General features: G+C 45.3%; 1 protein-coding gene across 1 annotated transcript in view; it reads right to left on the bottom strand.

The window, feature by feature from the left end:
• Positions 1-26,529, bottom strand: part of arid2 (AT-rich interactive domain 2) — a gene marked incomplete at its 5' end in the record, with an annotated part of 58,260 nt that overhangs the window by 21,709 nt on the left and 10,022 nt on the right. Inside the window, 10 exon segments of the mRNA XM_080537849.1 lie at positions 1,924-1,996; positions 6,706-6,733; positions 6,735-6,889; positions 8,911-9,120; positions 12,327-12,423; positions 14,253-14,503; positions 14,837-14,906; positions 15,146-15,213; positions 15,576-15,794; positions 16,862-16,995. Of these exon segments, the coding sequence (XP_080393975.1) occupies positions 1,924-1,996; positions 6,706-6,733; positions 6,735-6,889; positions 8,911-9,120; positions 12,327-12,423; positions 14,253-14,503; positions 14,837-14,906; positions 15,146-15,213; positions 15,576-15,794; positions 16,862-16,995 (1,305 nt within the window).

Below are 26,529 nucleotides of genomic sequence, written 5' to 3' on the forward strand. Positions count from 1 at the left end.
CTGAAGGATCTGGAGAAGATCTGTATGGAGGAGTGGGCCCAAATCCCTGCTGCAGTGTGTGCAAACCTGGTCAAGAACTACAGGAAACGTCTGATCTCTGTAATTGCAAACAAAGGTTTCTTTACCAAATATTAAGTTCTGTTTTTCTGATGTATCAAATACTTATTTCATGCAATAAAATGTAAATTAATTACTTTAAAATCATACAATTTGATTTTCTGGATTTTTTTTTTAGATTCTGTCTCACAGTTGAAGTGTACCTATGATACAAATTACAGACCTCTACATTCTTTCTAAGTGGGAAAACGTGCAAAATCAGCAGTGTATCAAATACTTGTTCTCCCCACTGTATATGAAGCCAAATTGTTGGCTGAAGCCGAATTTAAGGAAACATTTGGCCGAATACCGTGTACCGGTAGTTTTTCATTTATTTTTGTACCATTGCATAAATTAAATACATTTTTTATTCATGCTTTTCAAAGAAAAACATTTTGAAAACTTTTATTGATCACTTTTAATGAACATTCCAGCAGACATTAGGCTATACCAACAAATATAAATATAAATGTATTTATAAAAAAATAAATGAATAAGAACAGCATTGCACTGTTTGATCGCGTCATCAAAAAACGTCAACTCAGGGTTTTTCCTGTCACACTTCCTGTGTTATGACAGAGAAAGTTTGTTAGTCCTTGTTAATGACAGTAGTACCACGTCAGTTCAAAACCTACTGTTGACTGTCTGATCAATAGAACTTTTTCTTTGCGATTGAAAACCCTGATAGACTAAACTGATAATTAAGAAAATAATACATTAAAAGTAGCACTGACTAACGCTAGTATAGGCTCAACTTGTCATTCTGGATAATGAAACAGCAAGCCAACTAATGTGACTTCCAGGATTTTTGATATGAAATAACATTTCGACCTAAAAGACTATTCTGACAGTTGACAAGGCCCAGGCGCAACATGTTGCTGGCTGGTCGGCTGGTTCTGTTTTGTCTTTACGTGCACAGCTATTTCACTAGCAAACACGAAAGCTACACTTATTTGCAGTACAGCGCCACCAGGGTTAGGCTTAAATAGTGCCCCCGCCACCATGTCGACACAATGCCGCAATTGCAGTTAGAATTTACATAAATCCACCGAGTGCAACGCTTGTAGAAAACACGACCGTCAGAGTTTTGTCGAGAGCTGGAGACGGCCGCCTCATAATTCTCTATACAGGAAAAACCCTGCTACTATTCGGCGGTAAACATTCAATCTCTTCAAAATACCACCGCTCATCCGTGATCAGACTTCACTGGGATGGTGCAGCTGAAGAGTATCAATTAGAGTGCAAAAAAGCAGCATTTGCACACTCAAATCTGTGCAAAAAACGTATTTATTGTTTAATTTGTTTACTTGTTTATTGCGAGCTTTCGGTCTCATGGCTCTCGGACCATTGTAAACAACGGCTGTATGACGCGTCACTTATCAATCGAACCAATCAACGGTCTTCAGCGTCACATCGTAGCACGGATAGTACCTTTCGCTCCGAGTCAGGAAGGGTAGCTAAAATCAGTACGGGTACTACGGCCCTGTACGGGCCAGCTGGTAGTGGAGAAAGCAAAACAAAGCGGGAGCACGGGTTCTGGTACGGTACGGGACGGTAGTGGAGAAGCGCCAATGGTGTCCTGCAGGCTGTTCCCAATGCACATAAACCAGGCAGTGACTTCACTGATATTTTGCCTGGAGAAAACTGTGACCAGCTCCTCTCTCCTGCCCATACTCCAGCTCTGCAGGGACCACGTTGTTGGCTGTGTCAAACGAGGACGTTGACTAAGTGGAAGCACCAGTACTCCGTGGAGCATGTGTGTGTAAGAGGGGGCGGGGAGGGGGAGAGGGAGGAGGAGGAGAAACATACTGGACATGTGTGACTCACCACTGCATTGTAAACTTCTCCCCATCTAGTTCAACAATACCAGGTGGAATGGATTGAACAGCGACTCTTGCAGCTGGGGGGGAGAGAGAGAGAGAGAGAGAGAGAGCGAGAGCGAGAGCGAGAGACAGACAGACAGAGACAGAGAGAGAGAGAGAGACACACAGAGTTTAATCTTTACCATTGCGAAAACTGTGAAACTCTCCATTCTCTCTATATGTCTTTTTCTTAAAATACTTTTTGACAATGACAGATAATTTTCAATTCTGACAAAGTATGTCTGTAAACTTTAAAACATGAGTGATGACAAACAACTGGCAACTCACTACATTTTAATTTGAAAAAGGCCCAAATGTGTGTTGCGCTTAAGTGTGTTATTCCCAATTCTGTCCACTAGATGACAGTGAAACAAAACATAAGACGCTACAACATAGTAGTGCCACCCTGAGGCTCACACAGACATGGGGCTAAAGCTTGGTTCACTCAAACCACAACCTTGAAGCCACAATCCCTAATTCCAAAACAAATGTCAGCCCCGCCACATAAGGCTTAGGCGTCAGGCTTGAGGCGATGTTTACCACTCTCCCGTTCATTACACAACAACAACAGTATTCATGACATGGTTGCAACTTGTGTCAAACTGAGTTTAAACCAAGTTTAAGGGAGCTCTTAGCCTCGGGGAGAGCAGAGGATGAGTGAAGCCATAGAATTCTCAGCTTTCGGTGCGATCACGATCTAAAAACACAAAACTGCATTTATGTTTTCGATGTAAGTGTGTTGACCAATGATGATACTTGGGCGTGTGCGTTATGAACGGCGCCCCGTGTTCAGCTTTGAAGTGCTTCAGCGTGGAGCACCTGAAGGTCAGGGGGGGTCAGGTATTTACGTGTCACTCACCAGGTAAGGGGGGGGTCGCGTCCTAACTATTCCCACCGTAGTTGGGTCAGACCACTCCAACTTCTTGAATATGTAGGGGTGTTTTTTTTTCTTTTTTTTCTCAAACACAAACACAATCACTGACACTAAGAATAGGCGCGCGTTCCAGGGCCCACAGGGCAATGAGAGCCGCGGCCGTGCCCGCGGCGAACATTGACCGTTGGCCCGCGGCACACTCAGCGCCGCCGAGTTGCATACATAGATGGGTAACCTATATCTAATCGTGCACCCCGTGTTACGTGAAGAACAAGATACAGAGAACACCCCTACATATTCCAGAAGTTGGCGTGGCGTGGGCGTGGTCTGACCCAACTACGGTGGGAATCGTAAGGACGCGGGGGGGTCAGGGGTTTACCTGAGGGTCAGGGGTTTACCTGAAGGGTTTACCTTACCAGGCAAATGTGGAAGGTTAATCGACCTCCTCCCCCTCCTCCTTCCTCCCTGTCCGCCAATGACTTTGTCACCTACTTTGAAAAAAAGGTGGACGACATCAGCAGCACCTTTCTCCCCCCACCGTTCCCTCCTCCCACTAACAATGCTAACACTGTACCTTACCAGGCAAATGTGGAAGGTTAATCGACCTCCTCCCCCTCCTCCTTCCTCCCTGTCCGCCGATGACTTTGTCACCTACTTTGAAAAAAGGTGGACGACATCAGCAGCACCTTTCTCCCCCCACCGTTCCCTCCTCCCACTAACAATGCTAACACTGTACCTTACCAGGCAAATGTGGAAGGTTAATCGACCTCCTCCCCCTCCTCCTTCCTCCCTGTCCGCCAATGACTTTGTCACCTACTTTGAAAAAAAGGTGGACGACATCAGCAGCACCTTTCTCCCCCCACCGTTCCCTCCTCCCACTAACAATGCTAACACTGTTCCCACTAACAATGCTAACACCCCTTCCAAACTCTCCCCTCGACACTCGATCTCTGGATTGTCATCTTTTTCCCCCCTCTCCCCCGATGAGATTCTCACACTTATCACATCAAAGCGGGCAACCACATGCCCTCTTGACCCCATCCCCTCCCCCCTTCTCCAATCCATTTCCGCCGACATCCTTCCTTACCTTACCACCCTAATCAACTCCTCCCTATCCACTGGATCCGTCCCAGCGGCCTTCAAAATAGCCAGAGTCAAGCCTCTCTTCAAGAAACCTACCCTTGACCCATCATCTGTCCACAATTACAGACCGGTATCCCTTCTCTCCTTCCCTTCCAAAACCCTTGAACGCACGGCATCTAAACAACTGACTGACTATCTCCGGAAGATGGATCACTTAGACCTAGGGCTGCAACTAACGATTATTTTGGTAGTCGACTAATCTGTCGATTATTTTTTCGGTTAGTCGCGATTAGTCGTGTGGCTTTTCGCTGCGCGTAAATGGCGACGCAGAAGCATAAATCCGGCTTAACTAGCTATCTAACCTAACGTTACGCCAAGCTACAGCTGCTCACAGAGCTAGTTGACTGGCTAGCTAGCATTGCTGGCTAGACTACAGACAGCTCACGTTAGTAGGCTACGCTTGGCGCTGTTTATCTTACAGACAGCTCGCTGGTGGACTCAACATAATTGAAATAGCATTCACTTATCAAGCATCATTCATGATCATCCACCATGACTACCTGGTATTTTAATAGCGACCACCCCTCACTTCATTTCATCTCGCGTTCTCCTGGCTTCAACATGGAAAACCCCTGCTACGTAACGTTACATACAAGCGCCTCTGTCTGTCACATGCGTGCCACAGGGCAAATAAATTAATAGCACAAACGCTCATAGCATGTACAGCCCTGTCCATGAGACGTTGTTTTCCAACATGTAACAGTAAAGCTAACATAAACATTACGACCCTAACAATATAACGTTAGCCAGTTGGCTAACAACGTTAGCTAAAACTTACCCAGCTGATTCTTGCATGGCTCCCGTTTAAAAAAAAACAAAAAAAAAAACGTTTTTTTAATATATTTTTTTTATGCGATTAGTCGACAACAACATTTCACGTCGACGAAATGTTGTAATCGATTAGTCGTGACTAGTCGACTAATCGTTGCAGCCCTACTTAGACCCCCACCAATCCGGCTTCAAGGCTGGGCATTCCACTGAGACTGCGCTCCTTGCTGTCACGGAAGCCCTCCACTCTGCCCAAGCTTCCTCCCTCTCCTCTGTTCTCATTCTCCTTGACCTGTCTGCTGCCTTCGACACAGTCAATCACCAGATCCTTCTCTCCATCCTCTCAGACCTGGGCATCTCTGGCACCGCACACTCCTGGTTTTCTTCCTACCTGGCGGGCCGCTCCTACCAGGTGACCTGGAGAGAATCGCTATCTTCTCCACGAACTCTCTCCACTGGAGTTCCCCAGGGTTCCGTCCTAGGGCCCCTACTCTTCTCCCTCTACACCAAGTCTCTTGGCTCGGTAATCTCTTCACATGGGCTCTCCTACCACAGCTACGCAGACGACACTCAACTCTTCCTGTCCTTCCCCCCGTCTGATGTACACGTGGCAACCCGTATCTCAGCATGTCTCGCTGACATTTCAACTTGGATGGCTGACCACCATCTCAAGCTCAATCTTAACAAGACCGAGCTCCTCTTCATCCCCGGGAAAGCCTGCCCTCTCCAAGACTTCTCCATCACAGTGGAGAACTCTACTGTAACCCCCTCCCTGACAGCCAAGAACCTTGGAGTGATCCTGGATAACCGACTATCCTGTGCGGAGAACATTGCAGCAACGGCTCGCTCCTGCAGACTCTTCCTCTACAACATCAGAAGGATACGACCATTCCTTACCAGAGAGGCAGCGCAACTCTTGACCCAGGCACTGGTCATCTCCCGCCTGGATTACTGCAATGTACTCCTGGCTGGGCTCCCCGCTTCAGCCATTAGACCTCTGCAGCTCATCCAGAATGCTGCTGCCCGGCTGGTATTCAACCTCCCCAAATACTCGCATGTCACCCCTCTCCTTCGCACCCTGCACTGGCTCCCGATAGCAGCTCGCATCAGATTCAAGACCCTGGTGCTTGCATACCAGGCAGCTAAAGGGACAGCCCCTGCCTACCTGAAGGAAATGGTAATCCCCCAAACCCCTGCCCGCTCACTCCGCTCCTCCACCTCGGCTGGCCGACTGGCCCCACCTCCTCTACACAGCAGTCGGGCTGCCCGATCACGTCTCTTCACAACACTGGCTCCCCGCTGGTGGAATGAGCTCCCCACGGCTGTCAGAACGGCAGAGTCACTACCCATCTTCCGTCGTAGACTGAAGACCCATCTCTTCAGGTTACATCTTAACTGCTCCTCCTGAGACATCTTCTGACCCTCACCACTACGTCTCCTAAAGACACCCGCTTTCCCCTCTACTGTGTCCCTAAGAACTTCTATTGCCCCCCTTGTACTGTTTCTCAGTTTCTCCAGTAATATAAATAAAATAAAATAAAAAAATAAATAAAAATGTTTAGTAGAAGGCGATAATAGGGAGAAGGTTTTTCCTTCTATCAGTGGCCCCGGGCCCGAGCTAGAGTACTCTTCCTGCAACGAATGGTGGACTGCTGATTCACATGCTTAGTATTCAAATGTATTGATTGTAAGTCGCTTTGGAATAAGGCGTCTGCTAAATGCCAAAAATGTAAATGTAAATGAAGGTCAGGGGGGGTCAGGTATTTACGTGTCACTCACCAGGTAATGGGGGGGGGTCAGGGGTTTACCTGAAGGTCAGGGGGGGGGGCCGGGGTTTACCTGAAGGTCAGGGGGGGGTTAGGTGTTTACTCAACAGGTGAGTAGGCTCCCAACAGGTCAGGGGGGGTCAGGTGTGTACCTGAAGCTCAGGGGGGGGGGGGTCAGGTGTGTACAGTCACTCACCAGGTGAGAGGGGGTCAGGTGTTTTACTCACCAGGTGAGGGGGCTCCCGGCTGTTCCACGAGCTGCGGCCGGACCTCGGCCACCTGGCTGGTCCCGGCGCTCTGGTGCTCCATCAGCCTAACGGCCGTCAGGGCGTCCGGCCCGAACGTGTGCAGGTCCACCGACACCAGCCGCACCAGCAGGTCTGCCCAGCGACGGGGAGGGGGGAGACAGAGACTTAGTACCAGGCCAGGTTCTATAACCTGTAGACCTGAGAGGAGACCTCAGGGGCCCAAAAGCAACATTTGGGTTTTTACAAAGTCAGAAGGAGCAACACAACGAGTCTGTCTCTCCACAGATCACTGATGATGCATCAAACACTGTCTCTCTCCCTGTCTCTCCCTCCCTGTCTCTCCCTCTCTCCTTGTCTCTCCCTGTCTCCCTGTCTCTCTCTCTCTTCCATCTGACCAGAGCAGCAGAGAGGCTGGTGGTGTTGGGTACCAGGGATTGAACTCTCCCTTCGCACACCAAATCCCATTTCCCATCCTCATGTTTCAAGAGTGACAATTATACAACCCCCCCCCCCCCCCTCCACTACAGACACACACAATGCCTGTTTTTCACATTTGATACTCCTATCCCACAGTTCCTACCTGCAGTACACTCCTGTCCACAGTTCCTACCTACCTACACTCCTGTCCACAGTTCCTACCTACACACCTGTCCACAGTTCCTACCTACACTCCTGTCCACAGTTCCTACCTACACTCCTGTCCACAGTTCCTACCTACACTCCTGTCCACAGTTCCTACCTACACTCCTGTCCACAGTTCCTACCTACACTCCTGTCCACAGTTCCTACCTACACTCCTGTCCACAGTTCCTACCTACACTCCTGTCCACAGTTCCTACCTACACACCTGTCCACCTGTCCACAGTTCCTACCTACACTCCTGTCCACAGTTCCTACCAACACACCTGTCCACAGTTCCTACCTACACACCTGTCCACAGTTCCTACCTACACTCCTGTCCACAGTTCCTACCTACACACCTGTCCACAGTTCCTACCTACACTCCTGTCCACAGTTCCTACCTACACTCCTGTCCACAGTTCCTACCTACACTCCGGTCCACAGTTCCTACCTACACTCCTGTCCACAGTTCCTACCTACACACCTGTCCACCTGTCCACAGTTCCTACCTACACACCTGTCCACAGCTCCTACCTACACTCCTGTCCACAGTTCCTACCTACCTACACACCTGTCCACAGTTCCTACCTACACACCTGTCCACAGCTCCTACCTACCTACACTCCTGTCCACAGTTCCTACCTACACACCTGTCCACAGTTCCTACCTACACACCTGTCCACAGTTCCTACCTACACACCTGTCCACAGTTCCTACCTACACACCTGTCCACAGTTCCTACCTACACTCCTGTCCACAGTTCCTACCTACACACCTGTCCACAGTTCCTACCTACACACCTGTCCACAGTTCCTACCTACACACCTGTCCACAGTTCCTACCTACACACCTGTCCACAGTTCCTACCTACACACCTGTCCACAGTTCCTACCTACACACCTGTCCACAGCTCCTACCTACACTCCTGTCCACCTGTCCACAGTTCCTACCTACACTCCTGTCCACAGTTCCTACCTACACACCTGTCCACAGTTCCTACCTACACACCTGTCCACAGTTCCTACCTACACTCCTGTCCACAGTTCCTACCTACACTCCTGTCCACAGTTCCTACCTACACTCCTGTCCACAGTTCCTACCTACACTCCTGTCCACAGTTCCTACCTACACTCCTGTCCACAGTTCCTACCTACACACCTGTCCACAGTTCCTACCTACACACCTGTCCACAGTTCCTACCTACACCCCTGTCCACAGTTCCTACCTACACTCCTGTCCACAGTTCCTACCTACACTCCTGTCCACAGTTCCTACCTACACTCCTGTCCACAGTTCCTACCTACACTCCTGTCCACAGTTCCTACCTACACTCCTGTCCACCTGTCCACAGTTCCTACCTACACTCCTGTCCACAGTTCCTACCTACACTCCTGTCCACAGCTCCTACCTACACCCCTGTCCACCTGTCCACAGTTCCTACCTATACTCCTGACCACAGTTCCTACCTACAGGACAGGTAGTACAGTATAGGTTCCTACCTACAGTACATGTAGTACAGTCTAGGTTCCTACCTATACTCCGGTCCACAGAGGCGATCTTGCTGCAGGAGATCTCCCCCAGCTCGGCCAGCAGGTAGAGCACCTCCAGGGCGGACATGAGTAGCATGAGGTCGGGCAGCGACAGCAGGCTGATCACCTCCCGGTAGGAGTCCTGGTCCACATACTCGCAGATCAGCACGCCGTTGTCCTCCGCCTTGCTCAGGTTCCCCAGGATCTCCATGGCTGAGGACAAGGGGTTATCAAGGTTATATATATATATATATATATATATATATATATATATATATATATATATATATATATAACAATTAGGGCTGGGACTTAAACGTGTTCATTTCGATTCATTAATTACAGAAAAAATAACGTGTTAACTTTTTTTAACGCATTTTAATCAAATTATTATTTGTTTTGTTTTGTTTTTGTATTTGGCCAGCCCTGCCACTTCTGTCCCTTGTGAGAGACTTTTCTCCCTTGCAGGCAACATAGTGCAAAAAAAGAGCGCAGCCTTGAGCTCTGAACATGTAAACAGGCTAGTTTGTCTCAGCAGCTGGCTGAAAGAGAAGAAGTACTAGGCTTAGAGGTATCCTGAGACCAATGGGTTTGTTGTTACTGTGAAGGGTACAGTTTTTTTTTTTTTTTTACATTTTAGATGGCACTTGTGACTTTTAGAATTGGTCTTTGAACAAGGGTCTGTGAATGTGACTACTTGAAATTGGATTCATGCCATGAGTGAGTTTAAATGTGTATATATTCTTTCCGTAGCAACTCGTGGCTTGAGTCTCAATTTCAATCAATCAATTAGCTTTTCCTTCCCACACAGCGTACTGACACACGTCTCTGTTAGTGTCGACACCTAGGCATCAAACACAGGTCGACCACAAGCCCATAGCTGTCGGTACTCTCTCAGACGCAAGGCTAACACTGACAACATTGCCTGCATACGGTGCTTTCATTTGAGGGCATTTCTATAGATATGGTTTCACCACTTTCAAAACAAACCCTTTTATCCATAGTTATGAGTCAGTTATTTCAGGGCATTTCTGTAGTTCTAGTAGTTGTTGACTCGAGGTCTGCTGTTAGCATCTGTCAACGTGAGTAGGACCAGGTGTCAATGAGAGTCAAGGACCAGGGTCAGGTGTTGCAGCTACCTTGTCACAAGCAGCTTCCTTCCAATAAACTGGATGGTGGTCTGAAGCACGCAGGTTTGGTTACTCTCGTGAAGAGAGAGAGCAGTATTTAAAGCAATTCAGTCAATGTTTTGTGCCACTCTGCCAGCCACTCATAGGGCGTTCACACCGGCAAAGAACCGTGCCGGTTCGCGTTCGCGAACCAAGTCTGGAACCGGCCGGCGCGTTCAGACCGAAACTCACTTGGTTTGGAGCCTGAAAAGTTGGTTCGCAGCGGGAACCAGAAAATAGTGGTTCTGAAGCGCGAACCAAAACGTAGAACAGTCACGTCGTCAGTGGGTGTGTCATATTCTAGGCTGCAGGGACCAGCAAGGAGGAAGTAGACAAAATGTAATCTAATCTAAATCTAATCATTAGTGATCAAAAACAATATCAAAAGTTTCATTATTCTCTCTATCTTCCTCACATGCTCAGCAAACACACACACATGCACACGCGCGCGGACATGCGCGAACGCGAATTTCATAAGCCATTTCTATTCCAGTAACGGAGCAGCTGATTAGTAAGAGAACGCGTGTAGAAAGTGTCTTTTGTTTTGTTTCATAGAAAATAGTGTTTATCTCAGATACTGTAGTGGAAGATATTATCCTCATTTCCAGTGAAGTAGCTGCCATCTAGTTGTGAAATGTTTGTTTATCCCGCCCCTTCATCACCCATCGTTGATGACGCGGATGGTTCTGGTTACACTGGTATGAACGCGGGCTCGTTCGCCAGACAGCACCAACGTTCAGAGGTTCCCGAACGCGAACACGAACCAGCACGGTTCTTTGCCGGTGTGAAAGCCCTAACAGAGAATCGCTGACAATTTCCCAACCCGTGAAACGGCCCATCCAGAAGGACTGAAACAGATGCATTTAGAGGCATGCTGGAGTTAAAATCTGAGGGGTATTTTGAGCAAAGAAATTCACTAACATGTGTAGGGGACCTCAGAGACCTGATTTAACTTGTGGAAAAAGAGCATAATAGGTTTCCTTTAATAAAGTTTGTCTTGGGGGGGGGGGGGGGGGGCTGGAATAAATTATTACTGAAAATCACAGTTGTTGGCAAATAGACAGTGCAGGGGGTATTATTTTAAGAACTTTTTTTTCTGCCATCCGGGCGTACGTACAGAACACTAAGGTGCAAAAGGGCTCGCTTTGGCAGAAGCCTGATCCCTGCAGCCATTGTTGCCTTAAATAACAGACCTCGCTGAGTGTGTGTACTTGTGTATCTGTCATGTGTAGTACTGTCTATTGTTGTCTGTGTTATAGGGTGTTGTATCTATATATGTATACTGTACAGTGGTGTGAAAATGAATTTCCCCCCGGGGACAATAAATCGAATGTAATCTAAGAATACACAGTACATTTCTGTATGCGTGTTTTAAATAAAACATAACAAAATATAACAAAAACAAATCAGTGGAAGATCAAACTGAACGGAGATCTTTTCTGGCCATTCTCTACTGTTGACCGCAGCGAATTAATTCTGTCAAGTCTTGTCTGTACAGTCTTGTCTGTACAGGCACATTTATTGGAAAGTGCTTTATCATACAGCAATGATCAACACACTGCTAGAGCAACTAGGGAGTTTTTCTGGGTAAAAAGTGGAAAGTTCTTGACTGACCAAAGAATTAAATCCAATTGAACATGCATTTCATTTGCTGGGGTCAATGAGTCAGACTGCTGCAGTTATATGCGACCAAATACAAAACATGAGTGCTTCATTTGAACATAATGTTAACCTGTCCAAATACATATGGTCCCTAGAAATAGGGGGATGTGGAAAAAGTGTTGTTGAAACGGATTTTTGTAAAAAAAAAAAAAAAAAAAAAAAAAAAAACACCCTCAAATAAAAGCACAAGTACATAAACCTCATGTTAATGGTTTGATTTCAAATCCAGACTGATTATAGCCTAAAGAAGAAGAAAAAATGGCATTGTCGAAAGACTGACGTCTGGCCCTGTACACACACAAACACACACACACACACACAACCCCTACACTGCCCCCTCAATCGACTACACTACATGCAGTTTTTTTTGCTATGAGATTATTTTGTGCGACAATGAGAAAACGCTTGTGTGGCCAGAGATCGAAATTGAGTTTCGTCGTTTTGTGGTCGTGTAGCCCAGGCCTTAGTCAGTCAGTCAGCCAGCCAGCCAGCCAGCCAGCCAGCCAGCCAGCCAGTCAGCCAGCCAGCCAGCCAGCCAGCCAGCCAGCCAGTCAGCCAGCCGTTGTGTAGTCTAGGCCTGACACTCACCTCTCATCTTCAGGAAACGGTCTCTGGACATCAAGCATTTGGTGATGGTGTGGAACATTAAGTGGGTCGTCCGAAAGTCAACAGGATCCAACTGGAGCTGCAGGAGGAGGTAAACACACATCTTTGAGTCTGCAGCAGCCATCATGCGATATCAATTACCTACTGACATTGCCATATTTAGTGTACTAGAAAATCACTGCCTCTCCTCACAAATCCGTTAAAAACAGCACCACGTACAACACAGAATTTGTACGTGGCGATTTCTTTAGCGGATTTACACTAAGCGGGCGTTACTTCAAAAAAGCTACTTCAAAAACTTTACTATGAGGATCTGTCATAACAGTACACTACCACAACAACGTATATAATTTTCTTCTTAATTTAATAAATTCTTCATTTGAAGTTCTCGACCATGAATGCTGAAAGGGACTTTTTGTGCATATCAAAGTTATAACAGAAAGAAATGTGTTTACAATTTCGATCCTAATAAGATACAATATCAAAAGCTTTTTTTGTACAGCTTTCCCCCTGAAATTCCATATCGCTACGGATATTGTTAGACATGATCTGGGAAATAGCCAACCCTCGTAAAATGAATCCATATCAGTGTAGTGCTGTAATACCCATCTGCCTTCAATAATGTCCTACTTAAAAAGTACATTGAAGTAAACTAGAAAGGCCTGTCTGTCCAGGGTTTGACATTAACGGTTGCCCGATTGCCCGAGGCAAGTAAAACATTTGCCGGGTTTGTTTGCGGAGTGAAGATATTATTAAAGCGTCTGCGCCTGTCCACCTGTCTGTCGATCAGCGTGTACGCTTTAATAATACATTCACTCCACGATCATCTAGTCTGGTCTGACGCCTGCGCCGTCCGTTGTTCTTCCTGCACACCGATACACAGATCCAGGATCCAGCAGCATCGTCGCTGTCGCGGAAACAAACCCGGCGAATTTCTTTCTTTCCCCCGGGCAATCAGGCAACCGTTAATGTCGAACCCTGAATACCCATCTGCCTTCAATAAGGTGCTACTTAAAACAGGGTTCCCACACCTTCTGAAACATCAAATTCAGAATTTGAAAGAACCCAAGACATCATAGTTTGAGACAGAACTAGTTAAGGAGCGAGCTAAGTAAAACATTTTTGAATATATCTATATATTTTTTTAGAGAGAGAGAGAGAGAGAGAGAGAGAGAGAGAGAGAGAGAGGGGAATTCAAGCACTTTAAATGACCCACGTCTATTTTCAAAAACTTTTAAGACCTTGATTTCTTTTTCTCAAATTCACAAACATTCAAGGATTTCAAGGACCCGTGGAAACCCTGTACTTCAAAGTACATTGAAGTAACCCAGTATGGCCTGTCTGTCTCCGTTCCTCCTATACGCACGGCTAAATGGAATGTTGACACATCTTTTCATGTTACTCCGCGTTTGTATATATTACCGTTATCAAAGTTACATTCTTACCGTTGCTTAGCAACCGATAAACAACTGTTCAGCGGATGAATACACTTACAATAAAACATAGTTCCATTAAAATACATTAATTAAAAGTTTGTCTTGTCTTTCTTTTGTGAAATATTGATAGATAAATGTGGTAACCGTTGTATAAAAGCTTCGCGTCGTGCCTAATCACCCCGCTAGCTGACTGTGCCGATATCCACGATATACCACGGCTTCTCGTTCCATAACGCTTAATTGAAGTAACCCAGTAAGGCCTGTCTGTCTGTCTCCATCCCTCCATCAATATTGTAAACCAGTAAGGCCTGTCTGTCTGTCTCCATCCCTCCACGGCCACGTTGCCCAGGGTGTCCAGGCCCAGCTGCACCCCTCCACCCCTCCCTCCCTCCTCACCTCCCCAGCCACGTTGCCCAGGGTGTCCAGGGCCAGCTGCACCCCTCCATCCCTCCCTCCCTCCCTCCCTCCTCACCTCCGCAGCCACGTTGCCCAGGGTGTCCAGGCCCAGCTGCCGTAGGGAGATGAGGCTGCAGTGGGCGCAGAGCAGCAGGAACCTCAGGCAGGTGCGGTTGGAGGCCAGCAGCTTGACGTTGGTCTCCTCGAAGGACAGGTTCCTCAGGATGACCGCCACCTGCAGGACCCGCTGGCCCTCCATGTCGCTGATGCCCAGGTTGCGCGGCGGGTGGAAGAGGTCGTGCAAACGCTCGTCACTCAACGTACCGTCTGTTACCATGACAACAAAGAACAACAGGGTTGGGTCAATTCCATTTTTGGAGAACCTTCTTAGCTCAAATAAACTACATTTAAAAAAAAAAAAAACACAACCACAATATTTCAAATCAGAAGGATTTGGAAGGGCATATAATATATAATAATATACATATATAATAATATATAACATTTTAAAACAAGTTTAAAACACCGTAGATCACAATTGTGGTGTACTTCACAGCATCGTCACTGACACAAAAAGCATTTGCGATCGATCCCATTGCTGGTTTCGACAATGTTTCAGCTATAGATAAACAGACATACAAGCTTCAGGATTTTGCTTACCATGTGCTGGACTGCTCCTGTCCAAAATGAGGTCCCTGACTTCGACGTCCTCTACCATATCCTTCCAGAACTGTGGACATATCATCACATATGGATTAATATCATTGGCTGTCCTTGAGAGACGAAAGTTATATAGACAAACTAATAAAAAAAGAACCAAGGCCCTGTGTAAAAAGCTAGCTGCCATATATAACTACATGAGAGGTTTAAACCCAGGGGGTCTGTGCACCACAAGCCCAACAAAGCCATCAAGGCAGGTGACTGAGCCATCACCCCTACACACACAGGAGGGACATGAGTCATCTTCACCTTCATGAAGTCCCGGGAGGTCTTCTCCTTCCAATCCAACCCGAACACAGCCGAGAAGCTGCCAAGTGCTGCCAAGTCACATAGAACACTGTTAGAGTACGTCATGATTTTTTAGCACAGCAGTAAAAAAAAATGTTGGCTTAGCTCCCTCTCTCCACCAATGGTACACTGTAGAACAGGTGTTTGAGACCATACGTCAATTTGCATTATAATGACCCCCCCCCCACCCACCCCACCCCCCCCACCCCCCTTCTAACCTCCACCAGCCTCTCCTGCTGTAGAGACTTAACACCAAACTTTAATGAACTGCACCAGCCAAATACCGAAAAAAACACCTACTACAGTCACGGTGATTTAGCTTTAGTACGTGTGTGTGTAATTCTGGTCTGGACAGGAAGTGTGATCATAAAAGTGTGGTGGAGGGACATACAGTCGTCAAAGACCCCCGCGTGGGCCAGCAGCAACGTGACGAGCTTGGGGTCCTTCTCCAGCTGCATGGCGTGCTTGCTCTCGTTGGAGAGGAGAGTGCAAACGTTGATAGCAAAGTCCACTTCGTTGGGCAGGCCCGACAGGAGGGAGAGCACCAGCTTGTTGTAGTCGCACGGAGGAGCAAACTCCATGGAGAGTCCATAGCTTTGGCGGAGATAGTCTGGAACACACAAACACAAAACCGTTACATTTAGTTACAATTTGAACATCGTGAAGGTTTGGATGAAACTCGCCAATGTTGAAAGGGAAGTTCAAACAAACGTAGAACGAATTGTTTTGACGTCGCTATTCCACTCATTAGGATGACGAACGCAGTTTAAAGTAGTGAAACGCAGATTTTCGGATGGCCTACATTACAAAAACGCCGGTTTCAGAAAGCTTGTTTGACGTCTGCTGTGTGTTTTTATTTATTGTTGCTAGTTTACAGCTCAGAAACCCAAAGCATACCCCCTGTAGAGGCAGAGGTGTGTATGATCAACTAGATTAGTAGCAACCAGAGTGTGCGAGTGCAGCCATGAGATTTGAGAGGACTTTCCCTCAAGAGTTTATCCTCTAAAGTGTATTATTGGTGTCCAATTCAAACATCTATCAGTAATCACGCCACATTCCTCAAATGGCCAACTACTAAAGTGTAACTAATCACTAGCAACAGTTTAAGGCCCATGTGTGGAGCTACATAGCATAGCTAGCAACAAGCTAACCCAGCTGATGTAGTAGGGTGGTGACTGAGTGTATCCCACACAAGACTCCCCCCACCAAATAGAACTGTTACCTGATTATTCAAATTCATCGCAAATGTTTTGGTTGCGTAAAAAAGTGCTTATTACTTATGACTAAAATGCAGTTTCAAGTTGTAATGCGTGATTTGATTCATTATGTGGTAGAAGTCACCATGTGAAAACTGAGGAGAGCCCTGTGGAAGGTAACAAGCAAATCAGCAACCCAGTGAGATTTGCCTGAGTGAGGTGAGGGATAGATGTACCTGATACAGTGTGTTGCTGGTAGTTGTAGGAGCAAGGATAGATGTACCTGATACAGTGTGTTGCTGGTACAGTAGTTGTAGGAGCAAGGATAGATGTACCTGATACAGTGTGTTGCTGGTAGTTGTAGGAGCAAGGATAGATGTACCTGATACAGTGTGTTGCTGGTACAGTAGTTGTAGGAGCAAGGATAGATGTACCTGATACAGTGTGTTGCTGGTAGTTGTAGGAGCAAGGATAGACGTACCTGATACAGTGTGTTGCTGGTAGTTGTAGGAGCAAGGGATTGCACCGATTGGAAGAGATGGTTTAGGATTCCCAGGCTGCACCTCTTCGTCATCCTCGCCAAAGTGATGGACTTTTTCATACTTCTCTAAATATCTGCAGACCAAGAAAGATCAGAAACATAACTCACCATCAGCTCTCAGGAGGGACAACTCACAGCACTACTGACATAGCTTGTACACAACTAGTCCTAACACACAGTAATAATAACTTTATAATAATAATATTTGTATAGCGCATTTCCTGCAAACGTTGCAGCTCAAAGTGCTCCAATCATTTTATAATCATAATTGAATTATTTAGTCATTTAAAGGCAATATTAAAAAGATGGGTTGTTAGTCTTGAACATATTTGCTGAGGTTGCATCCCTAATGTAAACTGGCAGTATGCACTTTGGAAGTGAGTAACAAACAATTCATACATTTTGAGGGACAGGTTTTGCACACTTTTGGTATCCATGTGCAATAGTAGTCATTCAAAACCTAAGAAACGCAACAATTGTACTGGTCATTGTTGACTTTTACAAAATGGCTAAAGCTTCCAAGAATTACTTTGGTCTCTAGCAAAATGTGAGGAGCTGCCGTGTCCCTACATGATTGTCGATACGACAACGAAAAAACACTAACTGTCATAACCATTTGAACACGTTTATTTTTCAAGTACTTTACTCAACAGACCAGAAGTGTAAACTAACGATTATGAACAACTGTTTTACTACCCTGAAAGTGCCTTCCTGCAGTTGTGAATTGGCTGGCCCACTTTGTGTATGAGAGCGTTGAGTGTGTTGGGTCACTAGGGCAGCGTGGTTGTGGATAGAAACTCTTTCTATGCTTGTCTTTTTTTAGATTTTTAGATTCAACTTTGTCATTGTACAAGTACCAGACAACGAAATGCAGTTTGGCATCTAACCAGAAGTGTAGTAATACCACCAATAGTGATATAAAACATGATAGTGACAAGTGATAGGCACAGTATGGCAAGTACGCTAGTTAGAGTAGAGGAGAGGATGTGTGGACTTGTATGCAGTTGCAGTGTCCCCACATGATTGTCGATAAGACGACGGAAAAACAAACTGTCATAACCATTTTAACACTCAATAGACCAGAAGTGTAAACTAACGATTATGAACAACTGTTTTACTACCCTAAAAGTGCCTTCCTGCAGTTGTGAATTGCGTTGAGTGTCCTCCCCGTGTTGGGTCACTAGGGCAGCTCGATTTTAGATGTTTAGATCTTTGTTGTCATTGCAGAGTACAAGTACCAGACAACGAGATGCAGTTAGGCATCTAACCAGAAGTGCAAAATAGTGATATAAAACATGATAGTGATAAGGTAGAGTATGGCAAGTACGCTAGTTAGAGTACAGGAGAGGATGGTAGTAAGCTGTGTACAGTTATGGTAGCTATGTACAGGATGGTGTATACAGATGTATAAAGAGAGGCTACATCAAAGAGAGGTGATCACACATGTGCAAAGATATGGTATGTGCAAAGGTAGCCGACTTCACCCCCAACAGGATGAACATTGCTGTTTTTGCACATAGTACACATACTGTACATATGATTGATAACCACTGTATTGTACATATCTACTGTATATCTTACTGTACATACATCTGTACTACCTATGGCTTGCACTATTGCACATCCTATTGTACATACCATACCTGTCTGAACATATATCTGTACATACCTATGGCTTTGCACTAATGCTATCTGGCTGGATGGAAAAATGCATTACGTTGTCACTGTACTTATACTATGCCAATGACAATTAAATAGAATCTGAATCTATTTGTAAACAGCAGTAGTGCCTGTGACCTCAGTGGATGGACTGGCTTAAACAGACTCAACTGCAGACATCTGTCATGGTACACACTGCTAGTTCAAGGTACACACTACTAGTTCAACTGCAGACATCTGTCAAGGTACACACTACTAATTCAGGTACACACTGCTAGTTCAGGTACACACTACTAGTTCAGGTACACACTACTAGTTCAGGTACACACTACTAGTTCAGGTACACACTACTAGTTCAGGTACACACTACTAGTTCAGGTACACACTACTAGTTCAGGTTAGGGATGGACGGTTTCCAATTATTGAAACCGAAAAACCGTCAGAGAGTAAAACCGGGGTTTTCCGGTTAACCGAAAAAAAATAAATAAATAAAAATAAAGTTAAAGTAAAAAAAAAAAAAAAAAAAAAAAGAGCGCCAATTTCAAATAATTGAGCCCTACTGCTACAATACACTCATGTCGAACACCATTAAAACACCGTAAGCACAGTCGCAACACAGCGTCTTCATTGAATGAACTGCTTTCTCAATATCTTGGTTCTTAGACAAAGTTTCAGCTGCTGCTCAATGTATTTAAATATTTGAATACTGCTCAATAATCACTGAAATATTAGACTTAGAATTATGCAGTGAACATACTTAAAGCTTTTCATAAAAACCACATGCCGCGAGACTGACTTGTCCTGAACTGTCGTAAGTCAATCAACAAAGAATGCCCCATCAAAATAAAAGTGCCCATGGTAGAGCTGTCAAAATAGAGCTTTCAAAATAAATGTACTAATACAGATAGAGATAAATACAGAACTACCTTTGCGTCACTAAGTGACCGCGTATCTTCTGAGACATGCGTTCTGTCATCACTTTCAGTAGCGCCTTCACACACAGTGGCGCTGTGCACAAACACTCTTGATCCGTATAGCTCTTGTTTTATTATATTGTGGTTTAGTAAATACTGCACTTGGAGCTACATTCAATGCATGATTTGTGCTATAGAACATAAATAAAGTTTGATTGATTGATTGATATCAAATCAAATCACATTTTATTTCTATAGCGCATTTCTCACAAAAGTGTGGTGCGCTTTACAGAGAGCAGCGAAAATGATCTTATTAAATGTAAGCAAGTAATTGTAAAAAAACGTTCCTATCTACCAATAACTGAAGGCAACTATCTTTCCCATAGAGTGATTCGTTACCCTTAAATATAATCCCAATTAGGGTTGGGTACCGAAAATCGGTACCGGTAGGTACCGGTTACTTTACATTCGGTATAGTACCGAACCGAACTGCAAAGGAGATTTCGGTGCCTCATTTCGGTACTTTTCTATCTCGCCCCCTGGTGTCCGGTGTCATGCAACAGTCAACTGGTGACTCGTGACGTGACATCGCCTGTTAAATTTCCACTCAGTGCGTGTCGTGGTAGTGAGCTGAGCAGTTGTGTATCATCATATTATCGAATTTCGCTAGCTAGCCTAGCTACGAGGTCACCGAGAAGACCTCACAACAAAAGCTCCAACAAAATTGTCTCCTACAGGCTGTCTACTGCGCTAGATAAAGCAGGGGATGACGCCATTTCTGTGGCTCCAGCTGCAACACAGCGAGGGCTGCGTTCGTAAATTCGCTCCGAGAGCGCCGGAGCGCACACTGGGCTCAACGTCATAAAGCGACCGAGTAATTTGATTGGACAAGAGGCGTTCCACGAGTGCTGGTCGGATTTCCTGAGCGTATTTACGAACGCACCCCCAAACACTTCAGACAGTAGTCAGGATTCAGGAAAGGTGAACACACACACACAATCGCGTTTGTGACCACCGTCGCAATTCACCTGTGTTTATCTGAATCATCCCTCTCTCTTGGACGTGACAGTCCTTGAAATGAATGAAGCCAAATGGCCTAATGATCATTTATTACTCGATTCGCTCTCAGTGTTGTCTTGCATACGCAGCTCTCCGCGGACAATCATCGGTATATCTTCTTGTAAGTGCTATGATAACAGCCACGGAAATATCAAACAGAACTAAACTATAATCGAAACAAGCCAGTGGTATTATATATAATCAGTTATAGGCCTAGATGACGAGCAAACAATATTTGTTTACTTTATGTTTATAAATCTGTGCCATTAGACAATTATGTCAAAACAAAACAAAAGTCAAAATGACAATAAAAAAGTCAAGAGAGGTGTCGTATTTTGCCAGAGAAGGCAAATATGCTGATCTTTTTGCAAAAGAATTGCTGAGGTGGGAGTTTTATTTTTATTTATTTTTATTTGAGTGTATATTTCACTGTAATATTATATATATGTATATTGTGCCTCAGTCAGCAGGAGTTTTATTTTCATTTATTTTAATTTGAGTGTATATTTAACTAATATACGTATATTGTGCCTCAGCAATAAAAAAGTGAAAAGCTGTTTAATTTTGTGGACCGTGTTATTATTATATATATATATTATGTCATTTTAAAAAATCAAAAGTACCGAATTAAGTACCGTTTCGGTACCGGTACCGTTTTTAAAGTATCGGTTAGGTACCGGTACCGGATAAAACCCAAACGATACCCAACCCTAATCCCAATTAGATATTAATCCTCAGTTATTCTTCACAACTGACCAAACCTCTCACTCATTGCGCGGCAGATTCAGACTGTATCAGTTATTTTCACACACGACAAACATGTGACATGTTCCAGTTTTATTCTTATTCTATTTTATTCTTTAAAAAAAAAATAAAAAAAAAATACGGTTTCAGACGGTTTTGATAAAAAACCGTTTCTATTTTTATAAACCCCGGTTTTCGGTTTAACCGAAAAACCGTCCATCCCTAGTTCAGGTACACACTACTAGTTCAGGTACACACTACTAGTTCAGGTACACACTACTAGTTCAGGTACACACTACTAGTTCAGGTACACACTACTAGTTCAGGTACACACTACTAATTCAGGTACACACTACTAGTTCAAGGTACACACTACTAATTCAAGGTACACACTACTAATTCAAGGTACACACTACTAATTCAAGGTACACACTACTAGTTCAGGTACACACTACTAGTTCAGGTACACACTACTAGTTCAGGTACACACTACTAGTTCAGGTACACACTACTAATTCAGGTACACACTACTAGTTCAAGGTACACACTACTAATTCAAGGTACACACTGCTAGTTCAGGTACACACTACTAATTCAAGGTACACACTACTAATTCAAGGTACACACTACTAATTCAAGGTACACACTACTAGTTCAGGTACACACTACTAGTTCAGGTACACACTACTAGTTCAGGTACACACTACTAGTTCAGGTACACACTACTAGTTCAGGTACACACTACTAGTTCAGGTACACACTACTAGTTCAGGTACACACTACTAATTCAAGGTACACACTACTAATTCAAGGTACACACTGCTAGTTCAGGTACACACTGCTAGTTCAGGTACACACTACTAGTTCAGGTACACACTACTAGTTCAGGTACACACTGCTAGTTCAGGTACACACTACTAGTTCAGGTACACACTGCTAGTTCAGGTACACACTACTAGTTCAGGTACACACTGCTAGTTCAGGTACACACTACTAGTTCAGGTACACACTACTAGTTCAGGTACACACTACTAGTTCAGGTACACACTACTAATTCAAGGTACACACTGCTAGTTCAGGTACACACTGCTAGTTCAGGTACACACTACTAGTTCAGGTACACACTGCTAGTTCAGGTACACACTACTAGTTCAGGTACACACTACTAGTTCAGGTACACACTACTAGTTCAGGTACACACTACTAATTCAAGGTACACACTACTAGTTCAGGTACACACTACTAGTTCAGGTACACACTACTAGTTCAGGTACACACTGCTAGTTCAGGTACACACTACTAGTTCAGGTACACACTGCTAGTTCAGGTACACACTATTAGTTCAAGTACACACTACTAGTTCAGGTACACACTACTAGTTCAGGTACACACTACTAGTTCAAGTACACACTACTAGTTCAGGTACACACTACTAGTTCAGGTACACACTACTAGTTCAGGTACACACTACTAGTTCAGGTACACACTACTAGTTCAAGGTACACACTACTAGTTCAGGTACACACTACTAGTTCAGGTACACACTACTAGTTCAGGTACACACTACTAGTTCAGGTACACACTACTAGTTCAGGTACACACTACTAGTTCAAGGTACACACTACTAGTTCAGGTACACACTACTAATTCAGGTACACACTACTAGTTCAAGGTAGTGGTACACACTACTAGTTCAAGGTACACACTACTAGTTCAGGTACACACTACTAGTTCAAGGTACACACTACTAGTTCAGGTACACACTACTAGTTCAGGTACACACTACTAGTTCAGGTACACACTACTAGTTCAGGTACACACTACTAGTTCAAGGTACACACTACTAGTTCAGGTACACACTACTAGTTCAGGTACACACTACTAGTTCAAGGTACACACTACTAGTTCAGGTACACACTACTAGTTCAAGGTACACACTACTAGTTCAGGTACACACTACTAGTTCAGGTACACACTACTAGTTCAGGTACACACTACTAGTTCAGGTACACACTACTAGTTCAGGTACACACTACTAGTTCAGGTACACACTACTAGTTCAGGTACACACTACTAGTTCAAGGTACACCACTAGTTCAAGGTACACACACCACTAGTTAAGGTACAGACATCAGTCAAGCACCAGAGTGACATGACAGAGGTACCCCACCAGAATCAGACACCCCAGCAGATACACATCATCCACTATGCTGCATCCACACTGTCACGTGTAACACTGCGTCCGCCGTCCGCGCTAGTTTAATGAGCCTGTGTGTCCCACTGAACAATAAAGCTGTGGTAGTTTGCAGGTCCGACAGCAGGCAGGCCGCCTCGTAAACACCACATTTCACGGAGACCCCAAGAGACGATAGTAAGCCTCAGACGGTAGGAGAGTCATGAGGTAGCTGAGAAAAGAAAGTCAGCCGGCCCACCTCTTCTTCTGTTCACCGTTGCATCCGTGCTCTAAGCCTAGCCTATAGGGCTGATGTGTTGTATTACAACAGCAGTTGCTGGAGGCTGGATTGCACTTGCAGTACATCAAGGTTGGCAGGATTATCCCAGGAGGACATACAGAGTAAGAGATTGGTTGTGTAGTAAAAATGTACAGCAAAATAATGTATCGAGTCAGCAGCGATCATGGCTGTCCTTCACACACACCCTCACACACAGGAGCAACACACACACACACACACACACACACACACACACACACACACACACTCTCTCTAACACCTACCCCCCCCCCACTACTAGCACTGCTGTACTTTAACACACATCAAACAACCACATAACGACTTGGTCTGTATGCATAGAAACCACAGCGAGGCTATCTGTGTATGATCTATTCTAGATGATTCGGGGGAAGAATCAAGAGAGAGAATCTAAAGAGAGCTTTAACTAACTTTGAGCCTAAAACCTCCTTTTCTTAAATGAAGGCAGCAACTAACAAGATTAGAATGCGTGCTGTTCACTTGAGGTTTAGTTGTGTGAAGAAACATTTGTACGAGTATAGCGAAACCCCCGAGAAGAAGTTACTACTGAAGTAGCGGGAAAACTCAAAACAATACGGGTTGAGAGTTCACTTTCAATCCGTGGTGCACAAACAACACACTCAATCTGGACAGCTCGAGACAGACTTGCACAACGTATAGCAGACTGACACGGACAGCGTTACAACACGACGGAATCACCAGACCAACGCGTGTTCAAAACAGCTAGTGTACACCCTGCAACACACGTAACCAGGCTACACACACAGACACCAAGAGCAGGAGGAGGAAAATACCTCATCAGTCGTAACGTGGACCGGCCAGGCTAAGTGCGGGAGGCTGAGCAGAGCCGTGAGTCACACAGAGAGAGAGAGAGAGAGAGAGAGAGAGAGAGAGAGAGAGAGAGAGAGAGAGAGAGAGAGAGAGAGAGAGAGAGAGAGAGAGAGAGAACCCCTTCTGAACGCGGGCCCGCTGGCTCACCGAGGCCAAGGTAATCCCCCGTCCGTGGCCGCATGACACACTGCACTATAAATACACCAGGCCTCTGTTTGGAAAGGCCCTGGCTCACACACACACCCTCCCTGCCGTCAAACAGTGTCTGGGCACCAGCAGAGGGAGGAGGAGGGGGGGGGGCTGCAGCTGCTCAGGTCTGCACTTCCCTTTGCAGCTAATCACTCCCCCTGCCATCTAGTGTGCTCAGCTCCCCACTAGTCACAGAGAAACGATACAGAAGACATACCGTGTTTTTTTTATTCATTTAAAAAGAATAAATAATAATACTTTTTTTATCAGGGTGACATCATGAGACGTCTCCTTTCTTATGTCATCAATCGGTGTAAAAAAAACACACAAAAAAACACATTGTAGTTGTAGCGATAGCTCTGCAAAACGATGATGTCATAACTGATAACCTAAAGTTTCTACTGGGATCAAACTAGAGAAGGAGAGAGGGTCGCGAGTGTGAGGACGCACGGCACGGACACGCACTCAGTGTAGCTGGAGGAGCACTAGGTCAGAGCACCATGTCCCCCCCCCCCCCTTCCCTAAAGAAAAGTTACTCCATTTAAACACTAAGTGCTAATTTCAGCACCACCTAGAAGAGGAAAGCCCATGGATGGCCTAGTCTGACGTCAGTCAAAGCTTCAGCACCGGGAAGTGGACAGCTACTGGTAGGAGGGAGGTGGACAGCTACTGGTAGGAGGGAGGTGGACAGCTACTGGTAGGTAGGAGGTGGACAGCTACTGGTAGGTAGGAGGGAGGTGGACAGCTACTGGTAGGTAGGAGGGAGGTGGACAGCTACTGGTAGGAGGGATGGACAGCTACTGGTAGGTAGGAGGTGGACAGCTACTGGTAGGTAGGAGGGAGGTGGACAGCTACTGGTAGGTAGGAGGGAAGGACAGCTACTGGTAGGAGGGAAGGACAGCTACTGGTAGGTAGGAGGGAAGGACAGCTACTGGTAGGTAGGAGGGAGGTGGACAGCTACTGGTAGGTAGGAGGGAGGTGGACAGCTACTGGTAGGAGGGAGGTGGACAGCTACTGGTAGGAGGGAGGTGGACAGCTACTGGTAGGTAGGAGGTGGACAGCTACTGGTAGGTAGGAGGTGGACAGCTACTGGTAGGTGTGCTCAGTGTGGCACATGGCCTCTCACCATGGGAGAACCATTACCGTTTTTTTTTAAGCAAGAATTTGGGAGTAAAATCAAACCAAAAATAATCTTTGAAATCCATCATCCAAATAATAGGTGCACTACCGGCCCATCTCACCCCCAATGTTCGGGGAGGTGGAGGAGTACGAGTGCATTCAAGGACCCGAAGGCTGGTGGTGAACCCTAACTGGGTTTACTGGCGTTACTGGAAACTCTGGTGGAGTCACTACCCATCTTCAGTCGGAGACTGAAGACCCATCTCTTCAGGCTACACCTTAACTGCTCCTCCTGAGACATTACTATCCCCAGCACTGTGTCTCCTAAGACACCTGCTTTTCCCTTATACTGTGCCTCCTAAGACTTCAACTGCCCTCCCTTGTACCAGTGTCTATTCATAAAAATTAAAATAAAATCTTTGTTTCTTTCTTTTATCACAACTACTGCCAATGGCCCCTGGCCTGAGCTAGATTACTCTTTCTGCTAGAACTGGTGAATTGATGATTCACTTGCTTAGTCAAATGTATCGATTGTAAGTCGGTTTGGAATAAGGCGTCTGCTAAATGCCAAAAATGTAAATGTGGAAGTAAAACACTGGGG

Source organism: Nansenia antarctica, assembly GCF_963989245.1.
Source record: "Nansenia antarctica genome assembly, chromosome: 8".
Taxonomy (NCBI): Eukaryota; Metazoa; Chordata; class Actinopteri; order Argentiniformes; family Microstomatidae; genus Nansenia; species Nansenia antarctica.